Here is a 22,722-nt window from a genome sequence, read left to right on the forward strand (position 1 = left end):
CTTTATGCACAAAAATGGTGATAAAGAGGCCTCATTTATGTATACAAGGCGACTTGTTATTGTAATAACGAATTGTTGATCTTCAACTGCAATATAACAGCTATTGCTATGATAATACAGTCTGTCACGAAATACCTACTACGTGTACCTTGCAACACTGCAACGTGGTAGGCTGTACAACCGTGTACAAGTACAAAACAAATATAAAGATGGCGATATTGCAATATCGGTGTGTAGGTCTCCGACAAATAAAATTGTGTATGGTGATTAATCTACATTAGAAGTTAAAATATTGTTTGTGTGTCTTATTGTGACATCGATTTTGTTATCGGATCGGTAAAATTTCAACTGGAAGTGAACCACTAATTCGAAATGGATGTAAATATCATTCCGGAAAATAAAGATGGCGATCCGACGCGCCCCAGTGCTCCAGAAGCGCCATCTATACTGGATGTGCCAAACCAGAAACTTGAAGGAACCAAGAAGAAAAGGCGACGCGGGAAGTCTAAAAGGAAAATCATGAAACCTTTTGTGAAGACTGCCTGGCAAGATGCAAGAAAGTACGATAATTCCAAAAGAAATTATCGATTCAGGAAAATAGTTCTGGCGAACACTCATGCTCCTTTCAACAACAATCAGTTTTTAATGGAAATTCATAAACCAGAACCTGAAAACAATTTTAATGATCTCCAGACCCCAACAGCGCGCACCCGAGACTCAAGTTTCAGCGTCGATTCTGAGGATAATTACTTTTTGTCTCTACCAGAGGATGAGGAAGAATATTTAACAAAAGAGTTTTCCAGTGTTTATGAGGATGCTCAAAGTGAACGCTTGTCAAATATGTCTAAGAGTGAACTGATCCAGGAATATCTTCTACTTGACGCCAAGTATGATAATCTTGTCAAGAGGAGTGATCGTCGACCCAAAGGAATGGATGAAGACAAATACACTACAGGTGAACTAGACAATTCACTTGATAGGGATGGTATGATGATTGAAAAAGACACTTCAGGGACTTCCATTGAATCTAATATTACCGAAGAATCTTCCAGTGATTTGCTACAACGCCTGAAGGAGCAGGAGGACCAGATTCGTGAACTTCAGGCTGCCAATGAGAAGCTCCGCCTGGAAAATGAGCATTTAAGACAGAGGACACAGAGCTCATCCAGTGAGGACTCTGAGAGTGATAGCTCTACCTCAGCAAGTGACAGCAGCTCCAGCCGGAGTACCAGCCCAGTTGAGGAACTGGCCACAGAAGTGGAGGTGAATGGATATGCATCCACAGAGGAGCCCGTGACAGTCAACGGAGTCAATGGCACAGGAGAAGCTGCTGAGCCCCAGCCCCTCGTGAACGGTTTTCATATCCCTAATGAACTGGAGCTTGATGAAGATCCATAAACTTTTTTCCCTACAATAAATTCGTTTTTTACTTTAAAATTCTGTACATTATTTTAAAAGTATTTCAGTTTAATAGTTTTTTGTTTATACCTGGTTTTATAATTGTTCTTATTGAGAACAATGTTTGCACATTATGTACAATTTTATATATGTAATGTATGCATTTAGTAATTGCAGGTGTTTTACAAAAAGATCCTTTAATTGTTACACTGTAAGAATGTAATGGTGAGATCTCAAGTTATTAGGCTTAAACTAAATCTGTGATATCCTTATGATGTGGATATTTTGTCAATGAAAAAAAAAGGTGAGATGAAAGTGATATTTCCAATAGGTCTCACTTTTATGTTGGTACAGTGGATTGTATGTTAGATTTAAGGTTTAAAATGTATGTGAAGAGTTATAATTTATTAGCCATTTCGTGTAAGGGATATTTTATGATTATTGTTGGACTTCTTAGTAGTAGGTACCCTTTTTATTTCTTTCAACCAAATTGCATGTGTCAAGTAGATTGAGGTAAGCTATATATTAAACCACTGTTGTATTTCATGCTTAAACAGGGATTTTTTTAAATGCCATCACAGTAAGTCTTAAGGGAGAGGAAGGCAGTTCAGTGAATGAAATAATGTTATGTTTGGTTTGTATTGATATAATAAATATAATGCTTGTTGGAGGGGACTGAATGAATGTATAGTCAGCAGCAGAAATTGCTAAGGTAATTGGTAAGGTGAGGTGTTCAAAATTACCTTTACACACTTATTCTCTTAACAATAAAGTCTCATCAAGATCATTTTGAACACATGCCCTAGTAGCACAGTCGCATTTTTATCGTTTGTCACCACTCCTATCACATTCTAACAAGTATGTAAGTGCGAAAGTGACGGGCATAGTGATAGTCGATAAAAATGGAACCGTGGCCCTTAGCAACTTCTGCTGCTGACTATACTATGGAGTAGTGACTAGTTATTATTCGAATCTCTTGCAGTGAATGTAAACTTTGGATTCCAGGGCTGACTGGTTAATTGTTTGTTTAAGATACCTTCCTGTCTCTTGGGCAATACCAACTTTTTATTGATAATAAGTTACTAAAATAAAGTACTATACATGTAAATTGAATGATTTTTATTACAATACTTTACATTATCCAACTAAGTCTTGGTATAAATTATGAACATTAATAGCAAATATTACCTACTCAATATCATGAAATTATTGTGCTATTTTTACATAATGAGTGAAATAATAATGCAAAGTATAGAAATTTAATTTTGGTGAATCTCTTAGCACATATTTTATGTAAGCATACAAGTTGATTTATTTTTGCATAGATAAATGGACAGCTGCGGCTACAGTGTAAAATTTATTTTCTTCTGTAACTATTTCAATATATTGCATGCAACATTCTAGCATGTATTGGGTGTAAATTCTTAAATCAAAACATTAATTACGACATCATTCATTATCCTTTTTCTTTCTAACTTTTGGTTCTGGTGCGTTTGGATTGACACCCTTGTAGAACTGTTTCAGCAAGGCCATGGCCTCATCTGCCATCAGGTTCCCAGTCAGCGTGTAGTTGTGTTCATAGTAATTACTAACATCTACTACAGTCTTTCCCCCAAACCTATCATTAGCACAACCATACACTACTTCCTTAACATGTAGGTCATTCAGAGCCGCTGCACACATTATACATGGCTCAACTGTTACATACACAGTTATTTTACGAAATAATTCCTTGTAATCTACGTTATTTGTTTTGCAGTAGTAAATTACAGTGTCTATACAGTTAATTTCAGCGTGTCTTGTAGGGTTCCGAGTCAAGTTCACGCAGTTTCTTGATTCAGCGACTATTCTTTCGCCATCTGTGAACACGCAACCAACGGGTACCTCCTGTGCGACCAGTGCTTCCTTCGCTAGCTCAAGGGCTCTTTTCATAAGATCGACCATTGCTTTTTTTTTTTTTGATCCAGTTTGGTGGTGATGAAGATGAAGAAATCCAAGTATGTAACTAATACACTGCTACAAAATCAAGGAAACACGTAGGTACGTAACTTCGTTACAATAATTCATACATGGATGAAGATTAATATCTTAAAACAGCATTTTATCCAAGACCCAAGTCTCGTTTGGTTCATTCAATCAGATACGGATACGGCATGTTTCCGAGTTCCGAGCTTAGACTGGTTGACAGTGACACTGATATGACAGGAAACGATTTGTTCAGAAACCAAAATACATACTTATATTAAATAAGTATGATTTTCTCCGTCTACGCTATCGCTTTTTGTTTTAGGTAATATTTTATAACTTAATGAGGGCGCGTCACCTGTAAGCTATTTTTCAGAAGTATCAGAACGTGCTAGCTCGAACATCACTCAGAACACAGACAGAGAGGCAAGTAGACAGACAGAGCATATTTGAACGATGAGAGAGGCAGATACAAATTTCCATGTTCGGTAGGTTCTCGGCGACCGTTAAAACTACTTATACTAAACTAAAAATAGTGGCTCTGTGACCTGTAGACCTGGCGATAAGTTTAAAAAATATGAAAATTAAAAATATTTCGTAGACATTATAAAATGGTCGTAAGTCCCATGCATATTTCCGTCATATTAAAATTTCAAGTTTCATATTGAACTTTTTCCAAAAAACGAAACGATAGAATAATTCTAACTACCGAACCTGCTCACAAAATTTCACAAGAATCGGTTGAGAAATGCACTTGCACTACAGACACAGAATAAATAATAGTACTAAGTACAGAAGACTCACTCTAACAAAACGCGTCTATTACGATCAGCACAGATATGGCCGCTAGGTGGCGACAGCGCCACGCGCGGCTTATGGCTTTCCCCAAAATTGGGGCCGGAACGGATGTACTTTTAGCTACCTGTAGCAAAGCGACGAAATCGCGGAGTGAGCCACGCCTGCTACAGAGGAGAACATCCGGACATACGAAAGCATTTTTGGCCAAGCTGAAACGGAGACCTTCGCTAACACTCGGTCAATTAGATTACACAAATGGCAGGCTGGTAAATAAAAGATTTGAGTGAAGATTATTTTTTTGAGATTTTAATTAATTATACAAAGTAGTAAATGAGATCACAAAATGGCAAATATAGGTAGGGTCTTAAACTTATTAATATCATATCATATAAAGGATGTCCCAAAAAGGACGCAAGATTTGAAATTGATGAAAAACACATTTTTCTTTTCGTTATAATATATTTGTATATAAAATCTTGAAATACATAAAATAGGGTTATTTGTGGAATAATACGTCAGGCAAATGTCCTCCTAGGCTTTGCTGGCACATACGCACTCTTTTGTCAAAATTTTCTATGATCATTTTCAGTGATCGGAATTGGTAGTGCCATTTCACGGGACTTCGGTGCGTAAGCTTAGTATGGATATACCTTTTCACCCCGGGATTTCATATTACCTACTTCAATTAAAGACATGCCAAGAAATATTTTTGTGAAAAAAACCGGCCAAGTGCGAGTCGGACTCGCGTTCCAAGGGTTCCGTACATTAAGTCCGACTCACGCTTGACTGCACATTTCTAATAGGTTTTCCTGTCATCTATTTAAAGAACTATTTTGTGTATTTTTTTTTATTTTTAGACCCCAGTAGTTTCGGAGATAAGGGGGGGGGGGGATGGTCATTTTTTGGCTATTTTCTAGAATAAGTTTGAAAAACTTTATTTTTTAATTTTCTCATTTACCCCCAAAAATGGCATCCATATTTAAAATTCATTTATTTACGTTACACGTCCATTTTTTGGTCACAAACGTACATATGTGTGGCAAATTTCAACTTAATTGGTCCAGTAGTTTCGGAGAAAATAGGCTGTGACAGACGGACGGACAGATAGACGCACGAGTGATCCTATTAGAGTTCCGTTTTTTCCTTTTGAGGTACAGAACCCTAAAAATAAGAGTCTTGGAATCCCGAGTCTTACCCATGTTAAGTACAATGTTTGAGGTCATTCACCCCAAATGGCACTACCTATTCCGATCATTGATCATTTTGCATAGATGCGGCTGAATGTCTCCAATGCAGCGTCGAATTTCCTCTTTTAAAGCATGAGTGGTTGTGGGACCAGTGGAATGAACATCATGAATTGATCCACTCTCCCTGAATTTTTCAACCACTCTGCTCACAGTTGATGAAGTCAAGTCAATATTCCGACCATATTTTGCACGGAATTTTCGAACCGTACCCGCCAAACTTTCATTACTATTGAAATATTGTTCAATAATAAAAACGCGTTGATCTTTCGTATAACCCGCCATTTTTTACAAACCCTAAACATTGAGCTGTCAAATAGTTTTTTTTTTAGGGTTGCCAGCACTAAAATACAAAAATGGCGGCAAATTGAAATCTTGCGTCCTTTTTGGGACATCCTTTAGTTGTGGAAACGTACTTCAAACGATACTCTCTCATACAGCACATAATTCTAATACAAGACACATTATTCATAATTCTTATTCATAAAGAGTTTCTTATAAAATTTAAATCACAATCATATTTTTAAAAATAAATCAACCCCTTAGTTTGTGACCTGATTATGATCAGTTTGGGAACTGTTCTACATGTTAATCCTTCATGTGTAATATTGCATTAGATTTAGATTCTTCAAGTATTCTACAGCCTTCTTGTCCCAGTCATTGTTGTTCACAGCTCTGGGGCTTGGATGTGGAATGTAAACTATCTGAAAAAATAAGTAATCAATCTATCTAATACCTGCAATTATTGTATACTTATTTATTTATATATATATTTCGGGGATCTCGGAAACGGCTCTAACGATTTCGATGAAATTTGCTATATGGGAGTTTTGGGGGCGAAAAATCGATCTAGCTAGGTCTCTCTGGGAAAAAGCGCATTTTTGAGTTTTTATATGTTTTCTCCCATATATTATAGTTTAATTGATATTGATATAACTACTGACTTTATTTGTTGAGCCATTAAGGTTCATTTAGATTGGATGTTTAATAGCTTAATTATTGAACAATAGAATTAGGTTGGATGTTAGATCAGTATTAGAAGAACCTAAAGCAAACATTGTATCCAATATTATCTGTACAAGGTCTTCTTTCTTTACAGCAGTTGCAATGTAACCAACATATCCCAGTCTTATAAATAACTAGCCACCTGCCCCGGATTCGCACGGGTTAACAAATTATACATAACCGTTCCTCTTGAATCACTCTGTCTATTTAAAAAAAACCGCATCAAAATCCGTTGCGTAGTTTTAAAGATCTAAGCATACATAGGGACAGACAGGCAGTTTTATACTATGTTATGATAAATGCTTGTAGGGCTGATATACACCAGATGCATATTCAAACTACAAAAGATGTGTTGTATTGTATTGTATTTATTTATTGCAATTCACATGTACATTACAGGTTTTCCAAGTACTTAAGAGTATAGGTAGGTACACAAATGACACATGAAACCCTGTTGGGCGCAGCAATCAGGTGTGTTTATCTACTTTTATGCATCTTGTGTGGCCAGGCCTTTTAGTCACAGTAGTTAATGCAGTATGAAATGAATACCTGGTAGGTTTTATGTGGACTTTGCATCTTCAAAGCTTTCTGGGCTCTAGTCTCACAAAATTTTCCAATGGCTACTATAGTTTTTACATCATACAGTTCCAGGACTTTAATGAAGACAGGATCACAGATGTCAAATAAGGCTTGCATTTCTGAAACCTGAAAAAATTATGTTTGTTATCACATGAAACATTAATAATATTATTTTGTCATTTAGGTACTAATGTAAACAAACTGCCGGATACAATTAAAAGCCTTACACTTCATTTATTTAAGAGACGCTTATTCCAATGGCTTAATGAACAGACCTTCTACTCAATAAAAGAATATCTGGACAGCTAAACTGATTTACATTATATTTACCTATAAATCTGTGACATCTCAATAAATTCGTATAATACCAAATAATTAGTCTTAAATTTTGTTATTTTGTATATTAATATTATTGTTATGTAAATATGAATTAATTTTAGATTATCTAAGTGCATGTTTAGTATTAGGCATACAATTTGCATGTCACTGTGTGACAAGGTAGCTTGGCTCAGTTACCTATGAAATGTAACATCCTATGTATATGTATACCATATCTTTCGCAAATAAATAACTTATGACTTATGACTTAATGTTATCAAGAATAATGAAATCATTACTTCTGAATATTATATAGGTTGTATAAGTAGGTATTTAAAAGAAATACCCTAAAATCGCCAGGAGTGAGATTGCAGCCATTATTCTTCATCCATTGCTGGGGCAAGTAGTTGTAGACAAAACTGGTTCTAAAAAAGTTCTCCGGAGTACCACAGACTTCCTTGAATAGCCCCCAAAATCTTTTCCCACTTACCTTAAATTACACATAATGAATAACTTTAATATTTTTTTAAATAATGATTCAATCAAAAACTTGAACAGAAAACAAATTCTGCTTACTTCAGTCCTGGAACACTCAAAACCTTGTACTGGGCGGTCTTTGATTTCATTGTCAGGTTTATTTACTGGCCCGTGAATACCTAGCCAGTCTCTGACTGAACTGATTTCCCCAAATGGCACCTGCAATGAGAGATATTAGTTAATTAACATATAATTATGTCCTGCCTGTGCCTGGCCTAGTCTCTGAATAATTAACCATTTGTTGCCCGTGGTCCTACCGCGTAGTCCTACTGGTAGTACCACGGGTAATTTTTTTTGTCCGTGGATCTACCGGTAGAACTGTAAAAAGAAAATCATAATTATGTATGGGCATTGGTCCTACTAATTGTATAGTACAGTCAATATCAATATCAAGCTGGTTCTGCGGTCCCAGAGGCGTTACCGCGAACGATGTTTCCTGTCCTTTTCGCACTTATGATGTTTTTTACAGTGCGAAAGGGACAGGAAATATCGTTAACCGTTCCCGGTAAGGCCTCTATGTGCTTACATAGCACGGCATTGCATTCGATAGCGGTTGCGGTAATATTTCCAAAGCGAGTAGTATAGAGATAGGTTATTTTTATTTCTTTTTTAAATTTAATTTAATTTAAAATTTAAAATGCTATCACTTCTAGTGGAACCAAGGGCAACGCAATTTGGTTGTAGTCCTACTGATAGAACTACGGACATGAAAAAAAGCCCGTGGTACTACTAGTTGAACTACAGGTCATTTTACTTGCCTATAGTCCTACTGATAGAACCACGGACAAAAAAAATTGCCCGTGGTACTACCAGTAGGACTACGCGGTAGGACCACGGGCAACAAATGTAATTAACATGTCAACATGTATTATATGCTTACTATTTTTATTACAGGCAGGTTTTTTAAGATTGAAAGCATAATTATGGTTCTTATACTTACTCCAGTCTGTGACATGCCCCATGGACCAGGGTTCATTCCAAAGTACATTATATCCTTTTTCGTGTTACAGAACTTTTTGATATACATTTCAAAAGTTTCCCGCGCATATAACGTAGGATTGTAGATGCATTCTACAGTTCGAGGTAATTTGAGCTGTTCCAAGGAGAAATTTAATTCATCAATGACTTCTAGAAACTCATCGCCTATATCCTTCTGAATTTCGTTGTGATTAGAAAAAAAAGAAGACACTACTTCAGCTTCCATTGTTTATCTTTATAACTTACAGTGTAACTTATTATATTAGTTATTACTTATTACATTTTCTTTCCTACAATAAAATAACAAACAACACAGATATGCCAAGCTAATTTTTTGACAGTAATTGACACCTGACTGACACCACTGACTGCCACTTTTGACTTTGAGAAGAAGCGTTCAGAAACCTGAACGAATAATACGTGAATATTATCGAGCATTTGATTTCCGCATCGTATTATTAAAAGCCAATGATAAAAATCAAATTACAGAGATTGCAGGGACCTTTTTGCTTTTCTGAAGTATTTTTTTATATACGTAACTATTGATTTAATAACTGATATCCATTTATTTTAGACTTTTGAACGCACATTTATTGATGCAACGTTCCAAAACACAATAAATATGTTTTTTTACCTCACTATAGATTTGTACGGAAAGACAAACATCTTTACGCTTGTTGTTCAGTTTTGGAATCTTTCGCTTGCTTGGGTATCAATATTAGTACGAGCGGTTAAACAATATCTTTGCCCCCTTGTGAAACAAATAACTATTCTAATACTAAACTGTTGGAACTGGCCATCAGGTACAACTTTTTATGTAACTGCTGTATTTTCAAATATGTGAATTTGACAGACTTCAAAAAATATTGTATGCAAGGATATTTGTTTCAATAGGTTATGGGCCCAGTCCTGTTAATTACGTAACTCGCAGTATTAATGGCTTCAGCCCACAGTTTTTGACCACTCATATTTTATCCGAAAAACACAAAATAAAAAACTCAAAAGATAAATCTCATCCGGAAATAGAACATGAAACTCACTATAAAAGGTATATTTGTAAATATTTAACCATAACCTTGGCATTTTGGAACAATCATTCCTATCAGTCACTGTCACTGTCACTCAATAGTTGAATTCTATCTATGGTGGAATTGCATTGCACGCATTCATTGCATTCTTCATATTTAGATTCTTTAGTTGATTAGTTTAGTTCAGTCTCGCTGATCTCTCTCGACCTCGAGTTGTCGAGTTCTCGGCTGTCCGGACTATAAATATCTTTAATTTTAAAAATGACTGAAACGTTGTCTAGCGACTTAGTTCGCAAAATCACTCAAAATGTTACTGTGCCGCTTGTGTTCAGAAATTTTACATCAGACTGGCCATTATGCCGGTGGGACATGGAAAAATGGTGTTCAGCTTTTGGGAATAAAGAAGTACCGTTTAGGTGTTTAAGGAAACATCTGGTGTCCGACGAGCCCTGCTGGGAGAGGAAATGTGAAGTGAAATCTATGACTTTCAAGGAATTCATTACCAAGTCTCCTACTAGTGAACAATGGATGTATTTCGATTATAAACATTTACCCCAGTGGTTTGACGAACACGCAGAGTTTCTTAAGGTAGGTTAAATGTCCTGTATTCTTTGTAACTTCTTTGGCGTTTGGACAAGCCATTGAATGGAAGGCTAAGATCATAGTACAGCTGCTAAGATCATAAATAAAGTTGTTGTGGGAAATGTGTCCACCTACATTGCCCAAGTCCAGCATTGCCAAACCCCTTGCTTTTCTATGTAATGTAATGTGTGTTAGTAAAAGACAGTTAATTATTACACAAGTTTTGTATTATATTTTTCACTTGAGAATATATGTGTAATTTTTTAAGTGTTTAAATTTTATTTTTAGGAAGTATCCTGGCAGAAGTTTGGCTATCCTGACAAGGGAGCCGCGGACTCAACTCTGTGGGTTGGCAGCAGTGGGGCGCACACCCCGGCACACCAGGACACTTACGGATACAATATTGTAGCTCAACTGTATGGAAAGTAAGATATGTTGTAACACACTATTATTAATCCATTATTATTGACAGACTGATCAGTGCTTGTTACAATTCATAAGTGCTTGTTGCTAGGCCTACATGAATAAAGTATATTTTGACTTGACTTTAATATTAATTTAAAAAATAATTAATAGTGAAAAATAATGTTTATTTGTTAAAATAGATGTGGTTGATAAATCATACTATACTTGAAAAAGGGTTCATAATATGAACTTCATATAAGTATGATTCGAACAGTTTAATTTCAACTACATAATTTAAAAAAAAATTAATGACAATAATTTGTTACCCACAACAAAGATAATTTACTATTTCGTTACTAAACATACATTGGTGATAAACTGTACAAGTCTTAATTGCATTGAGGTTTACTAACTTTAAATTACAGAAAGCGCTGGATTCTCTTCCCCCCAGAATCGGGAGGTATGAAGCCCACAAGAGTGCCCTACGAGGAGTCTAGTATCTACAGTGAACTAAATTTTTACTGCCCAAACAATATGGAAGCCTTTAATGGTATGTGTGCAGTCTATATAGTTTGATTTCCACCGGTAGTGGATCAAGGGGCCACCCCCCTCTGAGTCCCACAATGAAAAAATTTTGGGTCCATACTTAAACCCTTCCTCCCAACCCTCATTGGGTTCCCCCCCTAAACCAAAATCCTAAATCTCTGCCACAGATATTAAATCAATTGAGCTCAATAGTTTACACCTCTAAAAATTATACTAAATAAGCTTTAGCTGCACAAAAGATTTTGAAGATGACAATTTGTTATCAGTTAAACTAACTGTGCCTATAGTCCAAACTAATTAAAAAAAAGGTCTGCCTGCTAATCTAAAACTATCTAATATGCTTTAACTCTTGCCTAATGGTAGTAATGGTGGACCTTATTCAACCTTATGTCTTCACAATAAGGTTTAGAATAGGTCAGTTAATAATGTGGATGATACTATAAAACACCAAAGCTAAGCTAAACATGATTCACGCTTCATTACACTTATTTTACTGTATAAATGTTGTGAAATGGTCGTAGTTAAACTGCTGTAAAAGGAACATTAAATTATGGATGACTTCATATCCAGTCATTCAGCCATATAGGGCAGAATGTGCCCAAGGCCAGTTCTTACTTCATTAGTTCATTATGTCACACGCTTTTGTATGTCTCACCTTTTATGACGTAAGTTCCTGGCACATGAGGTCACTCTGAGGTAACATTTTATTTCTTTTATGAATTTGTATTGTTTTAAGAGTGCCCTGAGTTGCCTATTTGCATAATGTTAATTTTACTCGTAACTTGAATAGGTATTTCTGTACAAACACAAACAACAATAATTATAGAATTTTCAAACTAATTTCTACTAAACATTACTTTATTTGAGTTGTTAATTAGTTCTTGAAAACAGCTCAGACGATTTAGACAAAAATAAAACAAAGGTGTTTAGAATGACGAGAAATTTATCTATACTATCCTGCTAGGTCCCAGACGCCAGAGTCATTTTTGCAGTTTGTATTAGGTTTGGAATCGTCTTTTATTCCTACATATGTTTTGAAATTCGAGTTTATTGCAGGTGACTGTACACATTTGATCATTCCCCACTTTCCCCAGCATTACAATGTACATTCCTTTTGTTATAGGGTTGAGTAGAGGCCGCACGGTGGAGCTGTGCGCGGGCGACGCGCTGGTCGTGCCGCGCGGCTGGTGGCACTACGTCCAGAACGTCGACAGTGTGAACATCTCGCTCAACATGTGGCTGCCGCACGTGAGTTACATTACGCTGCGGTCTGCTTAATACGCATGAATCTAGTATTTTAACTGGATCTGGCATGAGGGGTGGGGGAAATGACCGAACGGGATAGTCTTATGTATCTTTCAGTAGGAGTAGCAGCGAAAGCGCTATTATAATATTGTTTGTCCTTGTCACAGTCTCACATAAATTAGTATGGATTATGGTGGGCAACAAATAAATTCGACCAATCACAGTGTTTGTCCCTCACGGAAGCACGCGTATACCTACGTCCTACCATCTATGGCGTGCCATGACGTCACGACAGGCGACTGACAGCCTGCCCGTTGCGGGTGTCTGGTCTACTTGATCATCGCGCGACATGTTTCCGAGAGCCTAGGTCTTCATTTTGAATGAAATGTTTAAAATCAACATCAACATTTTATTTGTTGGCTAGTTTGACGGTAGGTAGGTACTTATTTTTGTAGTGATTGCTAATTGCAACAAACTTCATTTTGTTATTTCAACTTATTTCCTTTAAACTCACAGTTGTTAAATAATAAGCAGAACGAAACTTATCGACTTTATCGTTATCAACAGTTATGTTTTATTTAGGCCTCTCGGATATTTTAACATTACACCTTGCATCTATGGTCTCGAATTCTATGGGTTGAAAACCTGTTTGGCTATAAAACGTATTTGGTTTTCGTTTTCAGGAGAAAGACAATTCATCCCGAGTGTCGGAAGCTCTCACCAAGATAATGGTCGCCCAGGTGTGTAAAGACCTCCCCCAAGACACGGCCAAGCTGCTTGTCAACCCTAACGAGGTGTGTATTGCACTATTTGCACTCCAGAGCAATAAAAACGTGTTTTTGTTGAAATTTTCGTATATGTGATCCCTATTTCATTGCTTTTGACTGTAGTTGGATAAATGGGGTTATTCCCACTAGTTACCACCAAGTTCTTACCAGTGGTAACTACTGGGAATTTTTTTCCCACCTTTTACTACTGGTAACTACAGCGGGCTCAGCACGGATCCATTTTTATCCACTATCACTAAGCCCGTCACTTTCGCACTTACATACTTGTTAGAACGTGACAGGCATGGTGATAAATGATAAAAATGCGACCGTGCTACTAGGGCTGGGAAAAATTATTCCCAGTAGTTACCACCAACTCGGTTTGGTGGTAACTACTGGGAATTTTTATTCCCAGTAGTTACCACCTAAATTTTGTTAGAGTTAAATACTAATAAAACAGTATAAAAAAATAAAAAATAAATATAGACTGATTGAATAAATCATTATTAAGTCGGATAGTGTTTTAGTAAACTGCCTTAAAAGTGACGAAAAAATATGGAATCAGTTTAACCGGTACTAGTACAAAAACTATAATATATGAAAGGATAAATTTAATAATCCATATAGATTATTTTTCAAGTGATTTTATTCGGTAATTCAAAATCACTCTATATTTATACTATACTATTTTATACTGTTTTTATTCGTATTTAACTCTAACAAAATTTAGGTGGTAACTACTGGGAATAAAATTTCCCAGTAGTTACCAGTGGTAAAAGGTGGGAAAAAAATTCCCAGTAGTTACCACTGGTAACAACTTGGTGGTAACTAGTGGGAATAACCCGGATAAATGGCATTACTTATAGTGTATTAGCCTGCCGATTAGAGTCTGTGCGGAAAGAGAAGAGTCGTGGAATGTATTGGGCCCCATACATTCCACGACTCTTCTCTTTCCGCACAGACTCTATAGCTTGTTCTCGAGCTTATGCCCTTTGCCTTAAGGTCATTAACCCTTTGACCGCTAAATGATTCGGTTAAGTTGTGTTCTAAGTTCTAATGTATGGGGAAGATAAACAAATTATAGCCAGCCTTTTATTAATGTAGTATGATACCTTTGGGTATGGTGCTTTACGCACACTAGCGTACAAACTCCTGCCCATGCCGCCTTTCTCAAAAAAAAAAAAATACCGTCAACCGGGACATATTTCATACTAAAAGGGGGGGTTGCGGCAGGGGGAGGGGTTGGGACGCTAGTGTGCTTAAAGCACCATATCCAAAGGTATCATACTACATTCATAAAAGGCTGGCTATAATTTGTTTTTCAAAAAACACAATTTAACCGAATCATAAAGACGTCAACCGCCCAATATCAACCTTTGTACATTCCGACAACTTCGACAAGGTTCACGATGACGCGCCGCGCACTAAAGGCGTGGCGTTCAAAGGGTTAACATAGGGTATACATATTATTGATCCTTTATCCGTATCCATATTTTATTCCATGACTGTAGGTATTATCATGCCGCGATCAGAAAGGGATTAGAAATAACAGATTTCCATACACTTACGTCAAAATCAATATGGATTGACAGCTATCTCAATCCCTTTCTAATCGCGATTCAGTAATACGTTTATGTATTATTTTAATTTAACACATTCATTGCCTCCACGCCAAACAAGACATCAGCGCAAAGGCCACAAAAATTTTGTCATATAAAGCTGTAGTACCACGATCCCGACTATCGGGTCGTCCTGCCTGGGAACGAAATCATAAAATACCCGATAGTCGGGTTTTCGGTACTGAATGTGTTAAGTTAAATAACGTGAAGGAACGTGGTCATAGCTATAAATATATTCGTTGTTTCTTAACCTAATGCTAATGACCACTAAATTGTTATCTGGAACTACAATACGAGTATTAAAAATAGCGCTGGTACAGCGCCAATTCGCTGCGGTTGCAAAATGCATTTTACCAGCCACACAACTCCACACACACCAGCCACACAATTCAAAGAGAGTTTAGGTATTTTGCGACTGTGTCCTCCACTTATCACTGTTCGTGTTTGATTTGAGTCTAAGTGTAAGGCTTGAGTGGACGCTCGAGTTGGGCGTGCAGCGGGGCAGCGCGTGCGGCGTGCATGTTAAACAAATGCAAACGTATAGGAGCGGCCTTAGTGCACGCTGCTCATATCACTTGTGAGCCCGACGCCACGCTGCACGCCCTGCCGAACGCTCCGCTTCGAGTGTCCACTCAGGCCTTACACTAATTCTTATATCAATGTTAAAACTAGTTTGACATGCTGTAACTTTTCTGACTCTATGTAATAGGATATTTGACTGTATTTAAAATAAATTATTTTACACCAAGAAATTGAGCACCAGAAGATTGATAGAGAAACGTAGACAGCAGTTATTTTTAGACACAATTTCTATTTTAAAACTCATATAGAACTATAAAGAGTAGGTAATATGATTGTGACGTCAGTCGTCACATGCTAATGTTTCATATAAATTCCATAGTACTAAATAGTTTTGACAGTTCGAAAAAAGAAACTGATTTGACTAGTAGTCAAATACCCTATTCTGTACCTGACTGGCAATCCCAGCTCAAACGTAGGTTTCTATTCGAATTTAAATAAATCTGATCTCATGGTCAGATCAGTGTTGAAACTCTCTAATAATTACAATTTAATTAATATTTAAGTTTTAAACTATCGCGTGTTTAAACATAATTTAATCCTGTGCTATAATAGGGGGTGTGTGTAATAATTGTTGTAGGGTTTACATAACAATTATGACACACCCACAAAACGATTATAAAACAATTTAAAATTTTTGATTGAATTTAAACCAAGGTCGCCCCCTCTAATGATGGATCTTCAACCTTTTTGCAAGGCAGCAGTGGTGATTTGTAAAATAGGGACCAATACTGCACAATCACCTGCAATAATATGTTACACAACGAAGGCCGCAAAAATATCCGACACGATCTTATTTGTAGAGCCCTAAGAGCGTGTCACATATTTTTGCGGCCTTCGAAGAGTAATATAATATATTATTGCAGGTGACTATACTGTAATTAGTCAATCATTTTGTAGTTTACCCTATCTGCTCTTAAATATGGAGTTAAACTTGACTCTATTCAAAAGAAGTTCAGCTAGGCCGGTCTTGTTTCCGTTATTTCTTTCCTCTTAGCATTTCTGTCAGGAAGTTGCGTAAATTTGCGAATTTTTACTATTTAAATTCGCTTAATTTACCACTAAAACATTTTTTTTTATATTTCCAGGATGACTTATCAGACACCCCCCTAGCGGTGCTGTTTCTCCAACTAGAATCCGTGACCAAATCGTATCTGGACAGTCGTCGCAAGCTCCGACGCATCAAGCGACAGCGCACGTGCGATGACGAAGCAAACCCTCGGGACATCGAAACCTTCGACCTACAAGCTGTACTTAAAGACCACAAAAACTTGGAGGAACCCCCCACTATAACCGCCGAGGAACTTATAGAAATATTAAAAAGGAATGTACGAGAGTTTGCGAACACGGGAGTTTCTTTTGATGAGGATGAGATAGATGGGACGAGGAGTCTTTGTTTGACGAAGGCGGTTATAGATGCGTTCAGCGATAGTAATGTTATTGAGTTAGTGAAGCAGAATCTCGTTTCTCGACTGAAATGATAACAAAAGATTTCTATTGGTTGTTTATTGATGAGAGACTAAAGTGTATATATGTTGATTTTACTGTTAGGTCTGATAGTCATATCGGGTACTAGGTAATTGTCTACCGTGTGTGTTCATATAAACGCGATTTTAGATATTTATTTTTAGTGACAAAGGGACTCATACACTGCTCAAAAACTTCTAACTCTTAGTTTTTATTCAGAAAAAAATTACGATTAAACATTTGACCTGTAGGATGAAATAATTAATAGGCTTTTTGATTGAATCAAAAAGTAAATGATTATACTTGGATTATAATATACCTACTGGTGCAATGGACTACAATACGTTTATTTACCTAATAAGCTGTATACTATACTACCTATAGACAGGGGTACTACTCAGATTGTTGATTTTCTTTAAGAAAACTTCTTTTTCACCCCATAAAAGAACGTTAATTGTATTTCTATTATTCAGTTTAAATAATTGTACTATTAAGTGAAAATGAAAATAGTCTGTCTAAATTTATATAATAAGTAATTGTGATAATTACACATGTTTATTTTATAATGTTTTAAAGTGAGAATGGGTTTATTTATTTTTTGTTTCGTTAAATTATAGGCAATGGTGCTTAGCATAACAATGTGTTGCAATTGATTGATCTAATAATGGTGCTATAAGCGCTTATAGGATAAGAACGGACTGTTGGTTATGTCCAATTTAACCGACCGATCAAAACCCGCAATGTGATGAAACTCGCATGCGAGTTCTTGCATCGTCTATATGAGCCCTTAAGAATTAAGGATGTAATTTTCTTTTACTTAAAAATGACTTATTAAAAAGACTATATTGAGTATTTCAATAGCTCTGTTTTGTTTTATTTCAATCTTCCACGCTATAAATAGGGGCACCGATCGGTCTAGTAGGTACTTAAAAGCTCGAAACAAGTCCATTATTAACTTAGTCGTTCTGTGGATTAGTATGTCCGCTACTTGTTAGGTTTCTTAATATAAGTCCTATAATAAAAGTCGACGAACATGAGCAGCATAAAGAAGTTTTGCGGGAACATGATGTAGGCGCAGGGGCGCGGGTAGTCGCACTCGCGCTTCACCGCCAGCGTGCCGAAGTGAACCATCAGGTATGCGAACTGCAACTGAAATTATATAATGCACGTTCATTTAACTACTCTCTCATTCCATTTTAGGGTTACGTACCCAAAGGGTAAAAACGGGACCCTATTACTAAGACTCCGCTGTCCGTCTGTCTGTCACCAGGCTGTAACTCGTGAACCGTGATAGTACTGATAGTTGAAGTTTTTACAGATGATGTACATATTTCGATGCCCCAGCCCCATACAACGTGATTTTTTTTGCCGTTTTTTGCGTAATGGTACGGAACTCTTCGTGCGCGAAGCCGACTCGCACTTGGCCGGTTATTATTTTAAAAATATAGATAAAGTGAATTTGGGTAAAGGAATAAACATAAGAAAGTGGTGGATAAATTATAACTATCCCAGGCCCGTCTCCGCGCTTGGGTGGTATGCATAATGCATTTCCCCTCTATAAAAAAAAGGTTAGGTTTGCTAATGGCAATCCTGAAAAGTTACGCGCTTCTGAGAAAAACCAAATGATGAGAACGAAAATGCGGAAAAACAATACATTCTACAATTCATTCTTATTAGGGTCTACAGTACTCTACAATATGGGGTTCTTCTAAAAAGCAGTGTAGAGGTTTTTAAAAGGTCGGCAACGCGTATGTAACACCTCCGGACTTGCAGGCGTCTATAACCTACTGTGACTTATTACCATCAGGCGGCCTGTATGCTTGTTTACCACCAATGTGGTGTAAAAAAAAACTTTATGGGAAACAATAGACCCATATCAGCTATACATATATATACTTACTATTTGGAGTTGCGTGACGTGTTTCTTCCACCAGAGCGAGTGCTTGTAGGAATCGTCCCACGACGTGAGCAGGTAGTACGTGTACATCACCATGTGCACGAACGAGTTGAGGGTCACCAGCATTGTCATGTGCCCGCCTGGTAAAACATGTCAGAATGAACGCGTGAATAGGTAGACGAAGGAACTTAGTAAGTATGTAAGTATGTATACCAATTAAGATGCGTAAATTTATGTAATGTTTTTTTTGTCGCAAATTTGATTGATGAAGTAGATAAATTAGCCGTACGGCGCAATATGGTGGTCATTGTGGTTCGAAGGTGCGAACGCCGGCTTGTAAGGCCTGATACCCACGGAACTACGGTGCAGAAAAAAACTCGCGAGGAAACCTCTACACATAAGGTACATCGGGGACGTCATTCAAAGGTGTGTGTGAAAGGCCCCATTCCGTCTTTGGCTAATTTGGGTACTAAATAAAGTAACTTGGGTACTAAGTAGGGTTTGCACGACGGATCCGAAATGTATGGGAAGATCCGCGGATCCGGATCCAGATCCGGATAATTTCATACATTTCGGATCCGGATTGCAAACCCTAGTACTAAGTAAAGCCCTCCTATAGAAATAGACCTGTGCCCAGCAATGGGACATACCTATATAGGCTATATATATAGTTAATGCCGACGATGATGAACTTGCCGACACTTTCGTGAAATCTGACGACATTTACACAGTACCTACCCAAAAAAAAAATCCTGTTCGTTATGTCTGCAAGAAATACAATCGATTGTGTGCCTTGTTGTAAGATAACAAGGTACAATTTTGTTCGGCGTTTTGAAAGTGATTGTAAGTATTTTAATTTGATGAAGTGTGAATCTCACCTGGCACCCACTTGGTGATGCCCCACGCTACCATTATCACACCGAAGTGATGGTACACGTGCAGAAACGTCACTTGTCCTTGTTTCTTCCTCAATATGAAGAATACCTGTAAACAGGTAGGTACATATAACTATCAAAAATTGTTTGGAAGATAACGTTTTTTAAACTGCAAGTTTTTTGTCCCGATGTTCTCCGTTGAGTAAGGTCAAAGTCCTAGCGTGGGAGCTTGGGTTTAGTGTTAGTTTGAAAGTACTGATTTACCCACATCTGTTAACAAAAGTTGCAGATCTATCGTCAAGATCGTTCTGATAATTCACTTTTGCTACCTACTGACTCATATTTTGGCAGGTGTCCAACAGGTGGCGATTAGTAAGAACCGATGAGTAATCTAATAATCTTCGCAGGAATCGCAGGCATATGTTTTCCCTTAGAAGTGTAAAATGTCAACAATTATTACCATCTATTTCATTCACATTCTTCAAGAACCGTACTATAAATGGGCCTAGGACATTTTAATTACCTACCTACCTATTAGAATACGCCTAACAGTACAAAACCTCGATAAAGGTTGAGGTTTAGGTACATACTTCGAACTAACGTTCACGTCATGTTTTAATTTGAATTCAATAGTAAGATTTGCATGATAGTGCATGTAACATCCGCTGACCATGCAAATTATCCACGCGATGGATAATATAGTTGATAGGCATATCAAAAGTATCAAGATAATCATGAACCTTTATATTTTATAGAATCATCAAAACCAAAGAGAGAAAAATCCCGCTCAAACTATAAAAGTCTCTTTGCGAAGAGAGTCTCTAGCATTTTTGCTGATGTTCTTTGTGACAGCATTCCTTTGTTAACTGTAGGTTCTGCCCGCTTCAAGTGCTAGCTACAGTTGAGTACTAGTAGGACTGAATAGTAGAAGTATTTATAGAAGACGTGCCGTACTCCGCGATGTCAGCAGGGCTGTAACCGCGAAAATCGAAGTCCGCAAATTGCGGGCATTTTTCTCTGTCACTCTTATTACGCCTTCATTGGAGTAAAAGAGAAAGATCCCCGCAATTTGCGAATTTAGGTTTTCCCGGTAGCCCCTCAGGGCCTTTGGGCACCGTCTGACAAAAAAGAAGCAAGGTATAGCACAACTGTGGAACCGTACCGTGTCCAGTAGGTCAAAGATCTTGATGTAGAAGTACGCGTAGCAGACGTGCCACGCGTACTCCACGCTGTTAGGGCCCTCGTCCACCGGCTGGCAGAACAGGCGGTAGTGGCTGAACCAACCCAGCACGAGGCTCTGTCGAATAAACAGCATTACATGAGAAGAGGGGTAAAAAAGGCTAAAAGGGCCATTTTTTTTATCGGATTTATATTTTTGTAAGTTTTTGATAAAATTTGTATGTTTTGAAGAGCTACTCTGATCGGAACAAAGGGGTCATCCATTAATTACGTCACACGAATTTCTAGGTTTTTTGACCCCTCCACCCCTCCTTGTCACACTTGGTCACATTTGGCAAACCCCTCCCCCCTAGTGTGACGTCACATTTTTTCTACGAAATCGCCAAATCGAATGATGTAAAGTTACCTAAGTATTATTAATATGTTATCAAAATATTTTTGACGATATCAATATTAGTAACTTTATAACCCAAAACTGCTTAGGAAAGAAAATTAAACGAATAAAAACGATTATCGTTTTAAAAACTTGTTATTTAAATGTACAGCGAATAAAATAAATTAAATAAATTTTCGGATACTGATGAAGTTAAAGTGACGTCACAAAGTTTGTGTCTCCCCCCTCCCCCATGTCACATGCAATATGTCACATTTTCTTGACCCCCTCCCTCCCCCTAAACGGGTGATGTAATTAATGGATGACCCCAAACACGAAACATGATATAAAGACAATAAAATAAAAAAAATGCCCAAAGAGTTACCAAAGCTTTTTCAAAATTGATAAGGTAGTCCAGATGTTGAATTTGGCAAAAATTATAAAATCTGTTTTAAGTAGGTACATTGAAGTGCAACGATAGGAAAACGCGCAGATACCAAACTGCAGAGGGATGTAAATGAGACATATATACCTACTAGGTCGTTAGCCAAGCGTTACCCTGGGCCACGGCGACCTCATATAGGTAGGTAGCTTAGTTTGACTCACTTTATAAACCACATAGCCACACAGCAGAATCTGTGTGGCGTTATAGATCGCGATGACGCCGCGCAGGTCGTAAGCGCGCCGCGTGCGCATGAACGCCGGCAGCCAGTAGAACACAGAAGCCAGATAGAGTACGATGATGGCTACCCCGGGCCATGGCGTTCTCATGAGGTACCAGTTATGGGTTCGCGGATCTATGGTGGGAGATAAATGCGATAAAGCTTTCTATAGTTCTGGTCAAGTACAAAAAAAGGAGTCATTGCGAGTGGCACACGTTATTTTTGTATAAAATTAAAAATGCTAAGTAGCTAGAAACTATAGATTAGCGTGTAGGTACATTAGACTTGGGACAGTTTCCATAAATAAAAACTGAAATAGTAATACATGGTAATATCATGGTATATAAATAAATAGTTGTTTTGACCACTTACCTGCAATATCTTCATTTAAATAATAATATAATCTCACTGCAGCTTTCAAAATAAGCGACATTTTAATAATAAATATATTATTTTACACACATCGATGGTTGAAACTGCACTCCTAGAGTGACTGTTGCTAAAGAAGGTTCATTTCAAAGTGAAATGATATTCAGTATTATACATTTTAATTTTATGCATTGTACCATCGTCCACAATGTAATCTGATGTTGGTAGTGTTATGTAAGTTATGTTAGTACCTACTACTACTATGTACATGGTAGGTATAACCTACTCTAACCAGCGAGTCTTTTGG

At 37.2% G+C, this 22,722-nt stretch overlaps 5 protein-coding genes across 5 annotated transcripts; 2 read left to right on the forward strand and 3 right to left on the reverse strand.

The window, feature by feature from the left end:
• The first annotated feature begins 193 nt into the window (after positions 1–193).
• On the forward strand, positions 194–1,920 carry LOC134655819 (protein HEXIM1). The gene has a single exon (XM_063511301.1). The coding sequence runs from the start codon at positions 373–375 to the stop codon at positions 1,396–1,398; it is 1,026 nt and encodes a 341-aa protein (XP_063367371.1). The 5' UTR covers positions 194–372; the 3' UTR covers positions 1,399–1,920.
• An 889-nt stretch (positions 1,921–2,809) lies between these two features.
• On the reverse strand, positions 2,810–3,351 carry LOC134655642 (tRNA-specific adenosine deaminase 2). The gene has a single exon (XM_063511077.1). It carries the CDS (start codon positions 3,340–3,342, stop codon positions 2,848–2,850), a length of 495 nt encoding a protein of 164 aa, XP_063367147.1. The 5' UTR covers positions 3,343–3,351; the 3' UTR covers positions 2,810–2,847.
• A 2,608-nt stretch (positions 3,352–5,959) lies between these two features.
• On the reverse strand, positions 5,960–9,061 carry LOC134655644 (single-strand selective monofunctional uracil DNA glycosylase). The gene is made up of 5 exons (XM_063511080.1): positions 8,785–9,061; positions 7,884–8,003; positions 7,654–7,797; positions 6,960–7,115; positions 5,960–6,109 (listed from the first exon to the last, which is right to left on the reverse strand). The coding sequence occupies exons 1-5, from the start codon at positions 9,046–9,048 to the stop codon at positions 6,002–6,004; spliced, it is 792 nt and encodes a 263-aa protein (XP_063367150.1). The 5' UTR covers positions 9,049–9,061; the 3' UTR covers positions 5,960–6,001.
• A 1,011-nt stretch (positions 9,062–10,072) lies between these two features.
• LOC134655625 (HSPB1-associated protein 1 homolog) lies at positions 10,073–17,075 on the forward strand. The gene is made up of 6 exons (XM_063511061.1): positions 10,073–10,438; positions 10,721–10,857; positions 11,263–11,387; positions 12,507–12,631; positions 13,312–13,422; positions 16,682–17,075. The coding sequence occupies exons 1-6, from the start codon at positions 10,112–10,114 to the stop codon at positions 17,072–17,074; spliced, it is 1,218 nt and encodes a 405-aa protein (XP_063367131.1). The 5' UTR covers positions 10,073–10,111; the 3' UTR covers position 17,075.
• A 969-nt stretch (positions 17,076–18,044) lies between these two features.
• Positions 18,045–22,580, reverse strand: LOC134655675 (very long chain fatty acid elongase AAEL008004-like). The gene is made up of 6 exons (XM_063511116.1): positions 22,419–22,580; positions 21,991–22,181; positions 20,995–21,129; positions 19,836–19,941; positions 18,961–19,097; positions 18,045–18,209 (listed from the first exon to the last, which is right to left on the reverse strand). Exons 1-6 carry the CDS (start codon positions 22,477–22,479, stop codon positions 18,045–18,047), a joined length of 795 nt encoding a protein of 264 aa, XP_063367186.1. The 5' UTR covers positions 22,480–22,580.
• Positions 22,581–22,722: the final 142 nt, after the last annotated feature.

The sequence above is a fragment of the Cydia amplana genome, chromosome 17, assembly GCF_948474715.1.
Source record: "Cydia amplana chromosome 17, ilCydAmpl1.1, whole genome shotgun sequence".
Classification (NCBI taxonomy): domain Eukaryota; kingdom Metazoa; phylum Arthropoda; class Insecta; order Lepidoptera; family Tortricidae; genus Cydia; species Cydia amplana.